The following is a 17572-nucleotide window of genomic DNA, read 5'->3' on the forward strand; positions in this document are numbered from 1 at the left end:
AGCAGGAAGGTGGGCAGCCTGCTAGCCTGGAGTCAGGCAGGAGGCAGGGCAGGGTGGCACCTCCAAGACGAATGCAAGCCCCTGCCCCTCCGCACCTGTTAGCCTCGAAGGTGCTGCCGTGCCCTGCCATCCAGCTCACCCCCCACATCTGTTCTCTCCATGCAGGAGTGCACCAACCCCTGCTGCAATGCGCACAACTGCACGCTGAAAGCTGGAGCCCAATGTGCCCACGGCGACTGCTGTCAATATTGCAAGGTACCTTCAACCTGGCCTGGCGTGGGGCGGGGAGGGACACGGCTGGGACAGGAGCTGACCCAGAAAACTCCTTCTCAGCCTGTGGTCCGGCTCAAAGGCAGGTGTCTGTAAGCGGAGCCGGGGGAACGTAGCATACCCAGTACTTTGATGGCTGAGTTTGTCCCGAAGTGGAGTAAAACCAACTTCTTATGGGTGTTTCCTGTGATGCTAACAAAAAAAATTAAACCCAGCCCAGCCTGGTCGTTGTAGCTGCTACTGGCCTGGCCGTGCTACCCGACCTCTGCCATTGCTGCTGCCGCCTCTGATGTGAATGTCCAGGTCCTGTCTTGCCAAGGGTTGGTAGAACAAGCCCAAATACACTCTTGCTTTATTTCCTAGTAACATTTTTGTTTAAAAATCATTAGAGGCACCTGCTGCTCACCCAGTTTCTCCATCAAAGCATCTCCTGTTTGCATTATAAATGCTCAAAATAGCTTCTTGGTAACCGGCTGCTCAGTTTTGGCACTGGATCATCCTCACAGTGGTGGGATCCAGTTCCCAGCTCTGGCACTGAGGCCTCTGCTCTACCTTCCTCTCTGCTGGCTCCCAAGGTAGTGGCTATTGAGCAAAAGGACCAGCCACAATCCTGTGAGATTCCCACCAGGCACTTCTGGCTGCTTTTGTCACTGGGTCCCCACCCTAGGAGTCTGGAGACCTGGGCTTTTTGTCCTGGCTCTCTGTGGGCCCCAGGGATGGGGAGATCTGAGTGCTGCCTTGTCCCCTGCAAAAGGTCTTGTGCTGCTGATGAGCCCAAGGTGCAAATGACTCTGTTTCTCCCTTCCTGCCTCTGTTTTGGCAGCTGAAGATGGCCGGGACCATGTGCAGGGAGCAAGCCGGATCCTGTGACCTCCCTGAATACTGCACCGGGGCCTCACCCTACTGCCCAGCCAACGTATACCTGCTAGACGGCTCCATCTGTGCTCGTGGAGAGGCGTACTGCAGTAACGGCATGTGCCTGACACACCAGCAGCAGTGCGTCCAGCTCTGGGGACCAGGTGAGCCCTCCTTCCCTCCGTAGCTGCATGGTGGGGGGCACTGACAGCTTGGGGCTTTTGGAGGCTTTGGCCGCTCAGCTGCCGACCGGGTTGCAGTTTGGTGTTGCTTTCCTGGGTACCCAACACCTCTGGCCATTCCCCTGTGCAGTCAGGGGAATACGAGGCTGGAAATGGCCTTCATGCCACCATCGACTCCAGTCCCCTTGCAGCCGCTACAAGAAACATCGCCTGAAATGCCAGCAGTGCCCTAGTATTTGCTACAGGTAAAAGCAGGGGGGATGATCCCCTGCTGTTGCAGGGGTGAGAAACAAGTTGGTTAATTTAGGTAGAAGATCGTAGGAAAAGGTCCCTGCCCCACACTACAGAGGAAAGCCAAACCCCCACTCAGTCTGTGCCAATCTAACCCCACATTTGCTGGTGGGGCTGACCCTGAGTGGAAGAGCAAGCCCCTCCAGTCAGGACCCTCGGGGTTTGCTAAGTACAAGGAGGAGCCTTAGTGCACCCTGCCAGAAACCCGTGGCCTGAACTATGTCCAGTATCCCAGCGCCTTAGAGGAAGGGAAAAAACCCTCCAAAAAACCAGCAGTGCTAAAGCACGGGTCTGGTAGACACCCCCACCACAAGAGGTTCAGTGAATGGTAGCACTGTGGTTCCCGGCAGGGCTATTCTGGCTGTGTGAGGACACCGAAGTATCTTCTTCCTTCTGCCTCTGTGACCAGGCTCCGGGTGCTTGTCTACACTGAGGCATTGGGAAGCCACTCCAACCGTCGCTGCCCCGGGCTTTCCCAAAAGGAGCTGAGATAGTGACATCCTGGTGCTTCCAGATGTGCTCCAGTGGCCCAGTGTGTGCTCCTCTCACTCTGGGCACCCAGATACATGTACTTACACACAGATGTGACTTTACTCCACCCCCTCACACACACTTAACACAGCACCTCTCTGCGAGCCCAGGTGTACGCAACACATGCAAATGATGCTACACAGGGGGACGAATACCAAATTTTTCTGCATACAACACGCACCCCCCTTCCCAAAAAAAACCCCAAACAAACCCCAACTGCTGGAAATTTTAGTGCGCATTATATGCGAGGAATATGGTAAGAGCCGTTTCTGCTGCTTATGAGCGAAAACAAAAGTCATATCTGCCAGTGGTTTGTGGAGCAGCTCAGCTCCCTCGCTGCTATTACTCAGTTACTTATGGTAGGAAAGATTTTTTTTTTTCTCTTCATTCTGCCTTTCAAAAACTAGGCGTGTATCTTGTTGTGTCAGAAAATACGGTATGCTGGATCCCTGCCCTGCACCGTTGCACCTTTGTGCACAGCCAGCGAGCGGGAGGACTCTGCACGGGCTTAGGGGAGCCTGTCCTGCCGGCTGTGGGTTAGCAAGCAGGAGGACTGGTTTGGGATGATGGAGAGTCTTCCCACTGGTGTGTTGCTAGGGCTATCTGCTGGGCAGGGCTGTGTCCTGCCTTGGGGTATGTGCCTGAGAGCTGGTGAAAGGTGCCGGGATTGGGCCCCTGGAGACTGAATTCCCCTGCAGAGCCGCAGAGCAAAAGCCGCTGCTCAGTCTCCGTCTCTGTCTCCTCTTTGCATCATCGCTCTGTGCCTGCGCCACCAGGCTGCTCTCCTGGCTGTAGCAGCCGCCTGCCTCTCCCCTCCTTATCCGCGCTTCTCGGGACGTCAGCACAGATCTCATCGGGGCATTTATTCCTTTGCCCCGTAGGTGCTTGGCCAGCTCCCGACGCCTGCTTCCAAGACGTCAACATGGCTGGCAACACGTACGGGAACTGCGGGAAGGACAGCCAGGGGCAGTACATGAAGTGTGACAGGAGGTGAGTGCCGTGGGTTTGCACCCGTGCGTGCGACGCACCGGCTTGGTGAGCGTGATGGTGTTGTGTGTGTGTCCCAGCAGCTGGCTCTGGTGATGATGCCAGTCTGCAGGCCCCTCCTTAATTGCTCCAGGCCAGTCTTCCCACTTGGGTGGTGGGGCCACGTGCTGAAGGGCCTGGGTTCAGTCGTCCAGTCCAGGGAGACTTCTGCCAGTCCCTGCTTTCTCTCCCCTCCCTTGGTCAAGCTGGAAGCCAGGCTGGGCCTCTCCTTCTAGCATTGCATATGGGCGCTGGCTGTGTCTGCATGACGTCCCCGGCTTTCCACTGTGGCTAGTGGGAATGTCTGTGTCTGGGAGCCAAGTGGTAATGGCCCAGTAATAATCTGGGATCCTGTTTTTTTGGGATAAAAAATAATCCCCAATTTTCAGATTAAAAAAGTAACCCCAAATCCACATTTTTCCATGATTAAAATGAAACACCAGTATATCTATCTATCTATCTATCTATCTACATTAGTGACATTTCATTTTAATCATGGACCACTATATCCATATCTATGTATTTAGTGGTGTTTCATTTTAATCATGGAGAAATGTGGATGTTGGGTTACATTTTTAAATATGGAAATTGGGGATATTTTTATCAGAAAAAACCAGGATCCTTGGTAATAACATACTGGCATCATGGGATCGGTTTATGCTGAGACACTCAGCTGCAGATGCCTTCTTTATGAAGCCATTTGTGGGTCATCTTGGTCCTGTTCCCTGTAGAGACTAGAGCCATTTGTATGGGGTCAGAGTGTCCCCCTCTTGTAGCACCACGGCAGGGCTGGGGTCGTCATGCCAGGCAGACGGGCGCTGATCTTGGTGCTCAAGGGAGTCTCATGGTGTTGGGGTGAGGGGTGAGGACAGACGATAGCACTCTGGGCTGGGGTAATGGGCGTCAATGGGTCAAAATGGTACGTGGCACATACAAAAGGTCCAGCAGGAAGGAGGTAGTGGACTCCGCCTGCACGACCTTGCACCTGGAGCCCCCCACTTGGCTGCCTTCCTCCTGGTCTTTGCACCTTTCTCTCTAGAGATGCCAAGTGCGGCAAGATCCAGTGCCAGAGCTCTGCCAAGAAGCCCCAAGGCACCAACACGGTCTCCATAGACACCACCATCCGGTTTAATGGGCGGGAGGTGAAATGCAGAGGCACGTTTGTCTACACCACAAAGGACGACGAGGGCGACCTGTCCGACCCGGGGCTGGTGATGACCGGCACCAAGTGTGGGGATGGCATGGTAAGCCAGCCAGGAGAGATGGAGCGCAAGGGGTGTTGCCGAGCAGAGCACGGGACAAGGTCACACCAGGGGTTGAGAGGAGATGGCCTCCGAAGCCCTTAACCTCTGCAGACAGACAGGACTGAGCCAGGCCAGGGGTCCAGAGCCAACAGGGCATGCTTGACCCCATCTCCATCTTATTTAGTCTCCTTGGTGACAGTCAGGAGGGACCTGGGCTCCTTTCACATCCATAGAGACGGTCACTTCAGGTCAGGGCTGCGGTCTGGAGGTGGCAGGTCTCCGTGCCGTTCTCCAGGGTCACCGATAGAGCCGTGCGGTTGCTTGACTTATTTCTGTTTGGCAAATGACCCAGTGAGCACTAGGGAATATTTAGCTTTGTGGCAACAACCAACTTCATTTCTTTGTTTTTATTTTATCTTCTTGCTGCGGTGGAAAAAAAAAACCCCACTGGTCAGTTTGCGGTCAACCCCACACATTTCACGTTCCAGCATGTGTAAGAGGAAGAAAGGGAGGTGGTTAGATCAGTCGAGGACGGGGGGGACCCCAGTTCAAATCCCACTTTCACTGTAGGGGGATGTGAAACTGCCTTTCCAGAGCAAGCTAACATCATCCTGCTGTTGGGTATTCAAGCACAGGGGCACTTATCTTCTCTGATACTTGTAGTATAATTAAACTTTTGCTGCAGGAGGGGCTGGATCCCAGGTGTCCTGTCTCATCAGTGCAGGGTCTAACCTCAAGGGTAGAGGTAGACTCACAGACAAGGAGGGTGGAAGGGAGCTCAGGAGGTCACATCTAGTCCAACTCCCTGCTCAAAGCAAGACCAGCCCCAACTACATCATCCCAGACCTCCAGGGTATTGCAATCATTGAATCGTAGAAAATGAGGGTTGAAGGGACCTCAGGAGGTCACGCGGAGACCTGCCACCTCCAGACCGCAGCCCTGGCTTCAAGTGACCGTCTCTATGGATGTGAAAGGAGCCCGGGTCCAACCCCCTGCTCCAAGCAGGACCAGCCCCAACTACATTGTCCCAGCCAAGGCTTTGTCTACCTGGGTCTTAAACACCTCCAAGGATGGAGACTGCACCACCTCTCTGGGGAGCCTGGTCTAGTGCTTCTGGCTTTCTTCTCCCCAAACTGAGCTGGTTTCAGCCATCACCTTCATGCAAATTTCCACAATCGAGCTAAGAAAGCTATTCCTACTTTCTTACCCTTTATCTTGGGGACTGAGTATTTTGCACAGTGTAGCAGATCTTCCCAGTGATATCAAGCATGTCATACCTGAGAAAACCTCCCAGCCTGACAGACAGGGCACCCTGAGGTGAAGTGAGACACAGACAGAGGAGAGAACTGCATGAATCGTACATCCTGAGCATGTGTTTTAACCCTGGGAGACTGGGTCATCCCTGCCATTGGCATCTCTTTTGGGGATCTTGCCCCCAGAAATACCACCACCCTCCTCTGAGACTAGTTGGAAATCTGGTGCATTTTCTGATGAATTTGCTGTTTGTCAATGGGAAACCTGATCATCGTTGCCATTGCCTAGCTCTTGCACGGGCATTTTTCACCCAAAGGAGTGCGGGAAAGTAGACAAACTGCTGGCAAAGCTGGGAGATTTCCACGGGAATCCTGTCTGGGGGGGGTTGAACGTTGCTTGGACACGGACACATTCATGCCAAACGTGCCTGTTTCCACAAATCAACGCCTTATGACAGATAAATGTCCTGCTGGACCGTTTCAGTCCAACTCTAGCGTGAGGTCTCGCCTTCCTGTCTCGCCTTTCTCCCCTAACTCTCGCTTACCCTTGCCCTCAGGTCTGCAAGGATCGCAGGTGCCAGAACGCTTCCTTCTTTGACCTGGAGAAATGTGTTTCCCGTTGCAATGGCCATGGGGTAAGTCACTGCCCGAGAGCTGCGGGGGGGTCCTGAGATGGGCTTGCATCCTGCAGGAAAACCAGCCATCCTCGGACACAAGCCTCGTGAAGCAGCATCCGCTTGACGTGCTAGCAGCCCGTTCTGGGTCCGATAGACCCGAGTGAGGAGGTTTGCATCTTGACTAGTGTGGAGGATGCAGCCTGGGTCATTATGGACACAACAAGGATCAGCTGCAAGATCTGGATCTGACCTTTTCCTGGGTTTGGAAGTGTTCAGAGCTTCGATCCTATGGCTCTTACAGCTGAGAGCCCATCAGCAACCAGAAATGCAGCGGGGATCATAGAGGAAGCTGGTTCACAGGTTTCATCGCTTTCATGGGGTAGAAGGGATCATTATGATCGCAAGCTGAGAAGCAGCAAAGTTTTGCTGTCTCTGCTCATGGTATATCTAACCCCAGTGTGTATGGCAACATCTTACCAGTCTGCCAACAAGAGCTCGCTCATGAGTTAGGACCTGGGGTTTGGGGGTGGCGTTCTGCACGCCCGAGTCCGTCCACCCTATTCTCATAAAATCCTTGAACCACAGGGATGAAGAGCTTTCCAGAGGTCACATCTAGTCCACCGTCTGCCTGGAGCAGCATCGGCCCTATCCAAACCATCCCCTACAAACCAGTTTTCTAACCTCGTAGCAAACCTGCACCCTGGCACAACGCAAGGCAGAACAGAAGACCTGCGGCCGACGAAGCAGCAGCCAACATCCTTCTGCTGTAAAGTCTGTTAATATATGTTGAAGAGATCCTTACGCTCACGACAGAGGAAGGAAAAGCCCCCACGGTCCTTACCAGTTGACCCTGGCGTAAAGCTCCTGCCCCCAAATCCGGCGGTCGGTCTGACCCTGAGCAGCAGGACCCTCTAGCCAGGACCCTCTGTGTTTAAATCCCAGCAGGAGCATTGGCTCAGCCCCAGCCTTGTCTGCAGCCAGCACCCTGAGATGAGAGGCTTAAAAACACCCGGACACACGTAGCAGAAAGGGGCACGGGACAACCAGCAAAGCCCATAACTCGGGGGAAATACCTATCATAAAGCACAGGCATCGCTGTACCCTAGATCATCCCATGTTTGTCCATCCTCTTCCTGAACACGTCCAGCGATGGAGAGTCCGCACCTTCCCCGGGCATCTATTCCACCGCCTCCCTGCTCGAACGATGAAGATGTTTTTCCAGATGTCCAACCTCAGCTTGCTTTGCTACGATTTCAAGCCACTGGTCTGCATCCTGCTCTCTGCAGCAAGAGAGAAAGGTGTTTTCTTTCTTTATGGCAGCCCTTCAGGTATTTGAAGGCTGCTGTCATGGGGCACGGGCCCAGCACTGTTGCGTCCTTGCACAGGTTGTCTATTGGAGCGGGCTGGCCGGTGTTGGAGCTGGAATAGCTGCTCGAGCTGGTCATCTGGCTGGGAGGAGGAGTGTGATCCTAGCGTGGGAGTGGGTTTCTGGGTGCTGTTGCAGCAGGCCTGACCAGCACACAGAAATGGGCGGCTTTGAGCTCTTCCAGCACCGAAGCAGCAGTGCAGGGGATGGATGCAAAAGGGCTGAGCTGAACCCTGGCAATGCCCATGTTCCCAGCGAGGACCCCCCAGTGCGTTGCCGGTGGGCTCTGCCTCCCCTCGCCTGCGCAGCGCCTGACCCTCCTCCTCTCCCTTCGTCCCCAGGTCTGCAACAGCAACAAGAACTGCCATTGCAATGCAGGCTGGGCTCCCCCGTTCTGCGAGAAGCCAGGCTTGGGGGGCAGCGTGGACAGCGGCCCAGTGCAGTATGACAGTGAGTCCAGAATAGCAGGGGTGGGACAGAGTCCCCTCCTTGGTACGGGGATGGAGACATAGGAATGGCGAAGTTGAGAGAAAGTAGTGATGGGCAGTCTGCAAACAGACTGTCTCCACCTTGATCTCCCTCTGAACCCCCGCGGTGCAAGGGGATCTTGTGCCAGCTCTTAGCGCCTCCGGGGTACCCAAAGGCCTGGCCAATGCCAGGGAGACCTGCATATGCCTGGGACTTGCCCTTGTATCGGCTGTCTGAGCTCGCAGGGTGAGCAGTGAAAGGGAAGCCATCTCTGTTGGTTTGTGGGAGAGCGTGGATGCAGCTCCCACGTTCCCGCAGATGCTGCCTGAATAACAGGAGCCGAGGGAGAGGCCAGCGCAGCCCTTTAACCATTCCTCTGCCTCTCCCGCAGACCATGAGACCATCATAATTGTCCTGCTGGTCTTCCTGCTGTTCCCTCTCATCTTTGCTCTGGTGTTCGGACTTGAATTTTACTACCGCCGGGAGAAGTCGCTCCTCAGCAAGTGGTGGAAGGAGATGATGAAGTGCCTGGAGACCTGCAGGTGAGTGCCGCCGGCGCTGGGCACCGCGGGGGTCTACGCCCAGCGCGACGAGTTGGGGTCGGTTCACTGGAGGAGGCAGGCGTGGCGAGACACGTGGGCCCAAGCCCCACGCCACCTCCCAAGGGGCAAGCAGCACCCGTGCAGCTAACTTCAGCTGAGCGAGGGGCACGTCAGGCCACTTCAATGTGGGTTTTAGGTCCTGCTTCTCTTGGGAAGACTCATCATGCTGTGAAAGCGGGAGAGAGCAGTGGTAGCGTCCCCACGATGTCCCACCAACCCAATGGCTTGGAGGACGGCGATTGCTCTGGGGTCAAGGTCCCCCGCAGCGAGACGGGGGTCCGAACCTGTTTCTTAAGAAAGTGCCCTAACCAGCAGGGAGCACTGCCCAAATCCCGCTCCTTCACCTGCTCCTAGGAGATGGGCAAGATGGGACCAGATGTGAGCTCAGAGGGCAAGACTGCCCTGCAAGGAAGGGGACCCTTGGGTCTGGATCCTGCCCCCAGCACCCCATTGCTTCCTGTTCGGTGTATCCAGTGACTGTTAATGCCAGAGGCTGGATGACCCTTGGGGACATGGGCTCGGCTGCGATTTCCGTGACCTGGGGCTGCTGGGCAGCTGTCCTCCTCTCATAGCAGCTGATAGCCAGGGTTCATCTGTGGTTAACTTTGCTGGGACATGCACGGTTCACTTGCCATGTCCCTTCTAGGGTCCCAGCAGAGTGGGACGGTCCCCACTAATCCCAGGTGCAGCAGGGCAGGGTGTGGGGGGATGTTGCTTAAGGGGGGTACAGGATGTAAAATCGACAGGTTGGTACACTTCCATGTGGGCCACGGGGAGCAGGGCTTGGTGGGAGCCCCATCCTGGACTCCCTCCTGTCTGCTTCACACCATTGTGACTGTAGCAGCATTGTGCAGCGGACACAAGATTTGCCATGTACCGGCTCAGACCCTAGCTCCATCGTGCCCAGTCTCCTGCGTCACACAGAGGCAGAGGTGGATGCTGAAAGGAAGAGCGAACAGGATCTAGCTTCCGGCGTGCAGGGTTTAGGAAGTTTTAACTCGGAGGCCGTGGCCCTCGCCCCCGTGCTCAATAGCTACCGATGCCCCTTTCATCCAAGAATGTGTCCAATCCCTTTTTGAATCTGGCTAAACTCTCAGATTCCTCCACACCTGGTGGCAACGAGTCCCGCACTAGTTGCACGCCGTGTGAAAAAGTTGCACCATTTACAGCCCTGTGGGTATATGGGAAGCCAGATGAAGACTGCCTGGCACCGAGTGATAGCCCGAGGCAGGGGTGGGAAGGGAGCTTAATGCAGCTGTCTTGGAGTTAGCATTTTCCTCTGAGCCGGGAAGGCCTGTTCATCTCAGGTCTGTGCTACAGGGCTGCTGCCTTGGCCTGCTCCTCCACAGCCCTGAAACCACTTTTCATACCTAAGCGTCTGTGAAAGCCTTTCCTGTATTTTATTGTGCATGAAGGCACTCCAGCTGCCCCCCATTTACATCCCTGAGACCCTCCCAATGCAGCCTTGGCAAGGGTAGCTGGAAGCCAGCTCCAGCAGCTGGTCAGTAGGTGCATCAGCAAAAGTGCTGCCTTTCCTGACTTCAATGCGAGACACCACTGGGCTCTCCCAGTGCTGCCTGCACCATCCAGGGGGATGATACCTCCACCCGCTAGCGGTTGCGAAGGCAGTTCTTGCAAAGTACGTGGCCATCTTTCCAGGCCATGTCTCCTGCTTATGTTTCCGGGCAGGAACAAAACCGCTAGTCAGAAGACAAGCAGGGGCCACTCGAACTCAGCCTTCACCTTGCAGAATATCTACTCCTCGAGCAGCTCTAACAAGGTAAGCAGAGGCGAAAACGCCTTCTGAGATCTGCGTTGCTCCCGTTAGTCTGTTGAGGGTGATGCTGGCTTATTGAGTTGTGGCCGAAAGACTGGCGCCTACCGTTCATTACCCAGCTCTCAATCCAGAGTCACTCCGTGCAAGCTGGGAGGCTTGTCTACATGGGGAGGAACTGCAGTGAGCTGGGGTGTGAACGGACAGCGCCTGAGTTACTCTGCACTGGCCGTGCATGTCGACACACTTGGGTGTGCTCAGAGCTCCTTTGTGAAGAGCGCTCGCTCCCTTTTGAACTGAATGTGCATTCATTTGCACTGAACGTGTACTGGAAGTGTGCTCGGGAGGGATAGCTGTTGCTTTGGGAATTCACACCCATAGTTATGATGCGCTAGCTTCCTCGTGTAGACAAATGCGAAGTCACTCCAAATTTAGGCTCTAGTAAGGGAGCTGTGTCCCACTAATGGCCAGTCCAGGGAGCTAGCACAAGGGGGATATGTCTATACCAAGGATGTCAAACTCAACTCATGCCCACTGCTGGCCATGCCCGGCGGGCTCGATGGAGCATGTCTGCAAGCTGGATCCAGCCTGCGGGCTGTATGTTTGACACACCTGTGGCACACGGCAAGAGCAGGGGGTTATTCCAGCCATGACCAGAGGTCTAATCTGAAGGCAAATGCGACATGATGTTGGGGAAGCTTATCTGAGTTTTGAGTGATGCTCTGTTAATGGCTCATCTCCAGGGGTTTTCACTGCTGTCTCCATGAAAGCAGACGTCTTGGCTGCTTATTGTTCCCGTCTAGCCATTGGGACTCTGCAATCATTACACTAAGCCCTGGTATTGATGGAAAGATTTAAGGGCTTTACTGAGCATGGCCTGGCTGGCATGGAGGAGAGAGCTCTCCTGTCCCACCCCTGAATCCATGGGGTCTGGTGGAAAAGCTGGGGTGGCTTCTTCAGAGGTGGCCACTGCTCCAGATCCGCAGAATTCTTGGCTGGTCACCCCCAGATGCAATCTCCCAGATGCAGTCATACCCCTGTGTTACCCCAGATGCAATCTCCCAGATGCAGTTATACCCCTGTGTTACCCCAGATGCAGTCATACCCCTGTGTTACCCCAGATGCAATCTCCCAGATGCAGTCATACCCCTGTGTTACCCCAGATGCAGTCATACCCCTGTGTTACCCCAGATGCAATCTCCCAGATATAGTCATAGTCCTACATTACCCCAGATGCAATATCTCAAATGCAGTCATAGTCCTACATTACCTCAGATGCAATCATACCCCTGTGTTACCCCAGATGCAATCTCCAAGATGTAGTCATACTCCTATGTTACCCCAGATGCAATCTTCCAGATGCAATCATAGATTAAATCTGGGGTAATGTAGATTACCCCAGATGTAATCTCCCAGATGTAGTCATAGTCCTACGTTACCCCAGATGCAATATCTCAAATGCAGTCATAGTCCTACATTACCCCAGATGCAATATCTCAAATGCAATAAAAGCCCTACTTTACCCCAGATGCAATATCTCAAATGCAATCATAGTCCTACGTTATCTCAGATGCAATCACAGTCCTACTTTACCCCAGATGCAATATCTCAAATGCAATCACAGTCCTATGCTACCCCATTTGCAATATCTCTTGGGCCTTATGTTCTGTGATGTTTGCTCGCAAAATCATGTTCAGCCTTAGTTTAGGGGAAGTAGGAGGATTATGGCACTCCATTTCTGGGGGCTTAGACTGGTATGTAGGGGCTGCAGTGCTGTTCCTATATTACTACTGCAGGCCTTAGAGCCATGCCCAGTATTTTACTGCCTGTGCTTGTTCTGCCTTCCTTGCAGACATCCCGAGGCGCCTTCCCCCAGAAAACCAGTGCTCTGCAGAATGGCTCCCAGCCTGTCAACGTCGTCCGCCCCCTTCGCCCGGCTCCCAGCCCGCTCACGCAGCCCCGCAAAGACCTCAAGCCTTCCCGGCCACCGCCACCCATCAACAAATCCCCCCTCATTCCTGCCAAAGCTGCCGGCACCCAGCCCAAGCTGCTGCCTCCAAAGAAACCTCTTCCCAGCAGCCCCGTGAAGACCCCTGTGGTGAGTCCTGGGTCTGGGCTCCATCCTTTTGATCCGCTGAGCTCGAAGGGCACAGGCACTGCCTAGATTTATACCCTCAGGCATCTCCTCTGCAGTCAGAAGGAGCATATACCCAAGAACCAGCCACAGTTGACACCTCCTTCTACTGCATCCTCATCTAGGTCGTCTTAAAGAACCAGCCTCCACGCCGACCCCTGCCCGGGAGCCCACTTCAGGTCAAAGAGCCTTCCTCCTCACAGACCTTGCTGGTCATGGTCCCTCCAACCAACTTCAAGGCGACAGGCACCAGCTGCACGAGCCACATCACGAAACCACTCAAGTAAGTCATGAGAGACACCGATTGCACGGCCAACTCCCACCCAGGATGCTGGGGGCGTTAAAGCTCGGACCAAAGGTCCCCAGCTTCATCTAGTGGCAGAGGGCAGCATGTCTTGGGCTGGCAAACTCTCACCTTTTCATTCTGGGGGGAGTCTGGGCTGCCGCTGGCGACTGATCTGTCTTGTCTTTTCCTCCCACAGGTCGGTGCCTCCTCAAAGGTAAGTACAGACTTTTGCCCACCTCTCAGAAGGAAGCCCCCACTCCTGTCCCACACCAGCCTATTGATGTTTCATCCCAGTAGGGAAGTGGATGCTTCTAGGAACGATGGTCGTAAACACTGGGACGGGACAGGGTTGCAGGGTGAGGATGGAGCTGGGCCCTTCTCTGTGGGGGCAGATGACAGGATGAGGAGCAATGGGCTCACGTTGCAGCAAGGGAAGTTGAGGTTGGATATTAGGAAACACTATTATATGGAGGGTAGTAAAGCACTGGAACAGGGTACCTAGAGAGGTGGTGCAGTCTCCATCCTCGGAGGTGTTGAAGACCCGGCTAGACAAAGCCTTGGCTGGGATGATGGAGTTGGGGCTGGTCCTGCTTGGAGCAGGGGTTGGACTAGATGTGACCTCCTGAGGTCCCTTCCCACCTGAATTTTCTATGAGTCCATAACTCTGGAAAACATCTCTTTTTGTTTGTTTTATCATTCTACCTTCCACAAAACAAAGTGTGTGTCTTATTTGGGGGTGCGTGGCATGCAAGAAGATACAACACATAGTAATCCTAGTCCTACATTACCCCAGGTGGAAAAGCCTAGCCATCAGGCTTTAGGAAGGGCTTAATAGCTTCAGGCCAGACTATCACAATGGGGAACTTGAGCAGCATGTTTGCAAAACACCTTAACACATGGAGACCTAGAGCGGCTGGTGGGTTTCTGCTGTCTCTAATGCTGTGTTTTCCTCCTCCCTTAGACCAGCCCTGGGGTGCAGAGTCCGAACCACTGCTTTCCCCTTTAAGAAATGACACAGATGTGCGGGGGAAGAAAGAAATGCCAGTGCACTCGCCCTCGGACTGGTTCTCCTGATTTGCACTACTGCCGGCAGCCTGCGTCCTTGGGATGCTAGAGGACTATTTTTATAATACAGGAAGGGTTTTCTGCACAATGGGGAGGGGGATTTTTGGTACTGGGTTTCATAAGGGTGGTGGGGTGGGAAGCTGGTGGGTTGCCTCCCTCTTCTGGAATCGGCTCCCTGCCGGTGAGATCGTCCAGACTCGGCGTCTTCCCGTCTCAGCACCCAAGCTGGGATGGGGCAGCATTTGGGTCTTGCAAGCCTCCAGCGCCAAGGGGCAGCGTCAGTGCTGGCTGCAGCGGTAGCTACCTCCTCCTCCACGACCCCATCCAGATGTGCCTCCAGTGCCAGGAGAGCTCGATGCTGGGTGTTGCAATTGGTGCTAGCGCGTCGTGCGGACAGAGCGATTTCCAGGCCAACCTGTGCCATCTAGCGGCAGGATATCCCCGGAAAATCCCTGATCCCTTGGGCAGCTCAGATCCTCCTGGGCACGGGTCGTGGCGGAATAATTGGCACCAGGTTGGCATTTCATTCACGTGGTGCTGGCAGCGACGGGGCATTTGGGGCAATTCCACGTTCTGGCTCACGCCTGTCACATGATGTGAGCCATGGGGATGTCTTTGTCTGCTGCTAATCCTGTTATTGTACAAGGGGCAGAAGCCCAGTGGTGAAAGCAGAGGGGAGACCATTTTCTGGCTCCGCCACTGGTTTGCTGCGTGGCCTTGGCCAAGTTACTGCACCCCTCTGTGCCTCAGTTTCCTCATCTGTAAAATGGGGGTAATAATACCTACCTCACAGGGGTGTTGTGAGGTTTGACGACCTGGCGTCTCTAAAGGGCTTGTGAGATCTCCAGATGGAAGGTGCTGCTGACCTGTGAAGTGCTGGAGCATCTGTAACATTCGAGTCACTTTGCTACGACACGACACGCAACACGGTCAGTGTCTCAAATGAAAACAAGGGCTTTTTACTGTCTGCTGGTTGCTGTGGCTTCAATGGGGGGGGGGGTCGCAAGGAGCAGGTGTCACGGCTCTTGGCTTTCAGACTACTCTGTGGCAGGAGGGGGGATAAGGAGGTGACAGGAGTGTGTGACACCGTCTGCTGAAGAGCAGCGTAGCTTATACAGATTGGGCTTCTCTTGTCTGACCTCCCAGCTCATCCCGAGCCTGGAGGCTGCCCTGGTGGGAAGTCCTGCTTGCAGTAGTGCAGGCCCTCTAAAAAGATGTCCAGTTTGGCTTCAAACGTAGGGCACGATAGGGAACCTGCTCCAGTCCTTGGTCGGTTGTTTCAGCGGTTAATGCCGCTAGCTGCTAAAACAACCCCTGCTTGGTATTGGTAAGGCTGAATTTGTTTCACTTCATCTTCCAACCTGTGGACCTCGCTATCGGTGTGCCTGCCTAATTCAGGAGCCCTCCACTGTGAGATTTCTGTTCCTCACGTAAAAGGATGGTGCCTTAGGGACGAACTGGGCACATCTACATGAGACACTAACTGTGCAGTAGCCTAATAACACAGTGTTATTATTAGCACCCCCTAATAACACTCAAAAGCCTCTTCCTCAGCTGATGGGTGGCATGCCTGGGTGAGCTCTGCTTTTCTTGCTGATGCTGCACCTCTGTTTTCCATCATGTGTGGGTATAGCTCAATGGGGAAGCCACTTTATGCCATAGAGATGGGGCAGAGGAACTTCAGATGCATCTGCAGTGGAGCATCTCGGGGATAGAAGTGCCCTAAAACCAGTGTGCCGGACACTACTTCCACACACGTTTACGATCCCAGTCACTGAAATGCTTTATTTAATGCAAGCCACGAGGTGGCAGCAGGTGACTGTGAAAGCCCATGCTTGGGTTGCAGCGGGTTTCCCGAATTTCTGCAGAAACCACAGGCCTGCATGCAGCTTTCCCTGCTCTCATCTCTAATGCCACATACGTGTTAGCTGGGTGTGAAGCCCTTGGATCATCTGTGACGAGTTTGCGAGGCTGAAGGAGCTATGGGCTGGAGGGAAGGTCCCATGCTGGCATGCAAGGTGTAGTCACTGAGCATCCACAGACTTACCCTGGACTGTGCAACACGATCGGTTCTGCACCTCCAGCCTTTCTGAATTACCCAAAGGACTCGAGGTTTGACCTCCGGATAGAGGTCGACATCAATTCTCACCATCTGAACCCGCTCCAGTTTCCCAGGGGTGTTGGGGTCTCTTCCAGCTCTGCTCCTAACTCACTGATGCAACCGCGAGCCACCCACATAACCTGTCTCCCTTCCCCGATGAGCCAGCAGTGCCCCAAAGGGTCGTCTGGTTCCCCACTCCATCACTTAGTTTTGATGCTGATGATGGAAACAAGATACAGGGCTAGGTGGACCACTAGTCTAACCTAGTCTGGTACTACATATGCTCTGAAGATGTCCAGGCTCTGGATTCATGCTGTCTCCTTGTGATGCTGGTCCAGAGCTGTATCCCCTTAACCAAGGATTTTTTATCTCCAGCTTGCATCTGCTTTGTCTTGCTGTGTTGTGTTGCCTGTTGACGGATAGGCCATGCAAATAAAGTAGCCACTGAGGCATCGGAGCCAATTGGGAATATAGGAGGATGGCTGGGCACCCTGGGCAAGAGATGCAAGAGGCCTAGGAGGACTGAGGTGGCGAAGATAAGAAGTGCCAAGAACTGGCTGGTTCGGAGATGGCCACGCAGGGCTGAGCAGATTTAGAGCATGGAGCCAGCCACCAATCTGCAGTGGGGCTGTAACATTACAATTTTCATGGGAAAAGGTCAGTTTGGGCTGGAATTATTTTGTCCAATTATCAGTTTGGGGTTTAACAAAAAACCAAACATATTTGAGGTCCCCTGACCCTTTGCTTGCTTGGCTTTCCTGTTCCTAGACTAGCGCTTCTCAGCCTTGGGGTTACAACCCCAAGTGACCATTATACAGTTGGGAGGCTGTTTGCACCCAGCACACAGCAGTAGTGACCGGTGTCCTTGTTTTCTTTTGGAAAACATGATTAAAAAATGGGGTCACAAAGACAGTGTCAACCAATTATGATGAAAATCAGGAAAAAAACAGGAAATGGCAGGTTCTTCTTGCAGGCTGGCAGAGCTCCAGCTTGCAAGGGGCTGCTTGGGGCTGGGGGGAGTGCGATCAAGCAGACGGCTGTGCGTGCACACATGCACGTGACAGCCAGGTAGCGTGGAGAGCAGCTCCTGCAGGTCCCTCCAGGTAAGTCTATGGGGGGAGGGCAAATTGAGGCCCCCATGGTGAGGGAGGGAGTGGGGCAGGGCTGGGATGCTGCCCAGCTGGGCCAGTGCATGGGGTCCGGGGCTGGGGTGGGAATATGGGGCCTGGGTGGGGGAGCAGGATGGAGCCATGGATGGCTCATCCGGGGGCAGCGCAGGGAACGGCCCCCTGCCTCTGTGCACACTCCTGGAGAGGGAGGTATGGGGGGGCATGTGCCCCACATATTTGTGCACAGGGTGGGGGCAGGTGTGGGCTGCCCACCGCGGGCTCAGGGCTTCCTGCCCTGCTGCCCTCCCGCTTGCTGGGCTGAGGAGCCCTGAGCCCACATCCTCCCCACCATGGGCTCCACTCAAGCTGTGCCACCCATTGGGGGTGGGGGGGGGGGG

The 17572-nt window shown here is 54.3% G+C and overlaps 1 protein-coding gene across 1 annotated transcript in view; it reads left to right on the forward strand.

Moving 5' to 3' along the window:
• ADAM33 (ADAM metallopeptidase domain 33) overlaps positions 1-14926 on the forward strand; it is a gene marked incomplete at its 5' end in the record, with an annotated part of 60382 nt that extends 45456 nt beyond the window's left edge. Inside the window, 12 exons of the mRNA XM_019526414.1 lie at positions 166-255; positions 1094-1289; positions 3011-3119; positions 4195-4399; positions 6210-6287; positions 7977-8085; positions 8495-8645; positions 10395-10485; positions 12332-12577; positions 12739-12896; positions 13096-13113; positions 13861-14926. Of these exons, the coding sequence (XP_019381959.1) occupies positions 166-255; positions 1094-1289; positions 3011-3119; positions 4195-4399; positions 6210-6287; positions 7977-8085; positions 8495-8645; positions 10395-10485; positions 12332-12577; positions 12739-12896; positions 13096-13113; positions 13861-13912 (1503 nt within the window). The remainder of the gene's footprint in view (positions 1-165; positions 256-1093; positions 1290-3010; positions 3120-4194; positions 4400-6209; positions 6288-7976; positions 8086-8494; positions 8646-10394; positions 10486-12331; positions 12578-12738; positions 12897-13095; positions 13114-13860) is intronic.
• Between the last annotated feature and the right edge of the window lie 2646 nt (positions 14927-17572).

The sequence above is a fragment of the Gavialis gangeticus genome, unplaced genomic scaffold (assembly GCF_001723915.1).
Source record: "Gavialis gangeticus isolate Ggan-Ray unplaced genomic scaffold, GavGan_comp1, whole genome shotgun sequence".
In the NCBI taxonomy this organism is placed as follows: domain Eukaryota; kingdom Metazoa; phylum Chordata; order Crocodylia; family Gavialidae; genus Gavialis; species Gavialis gangeticus.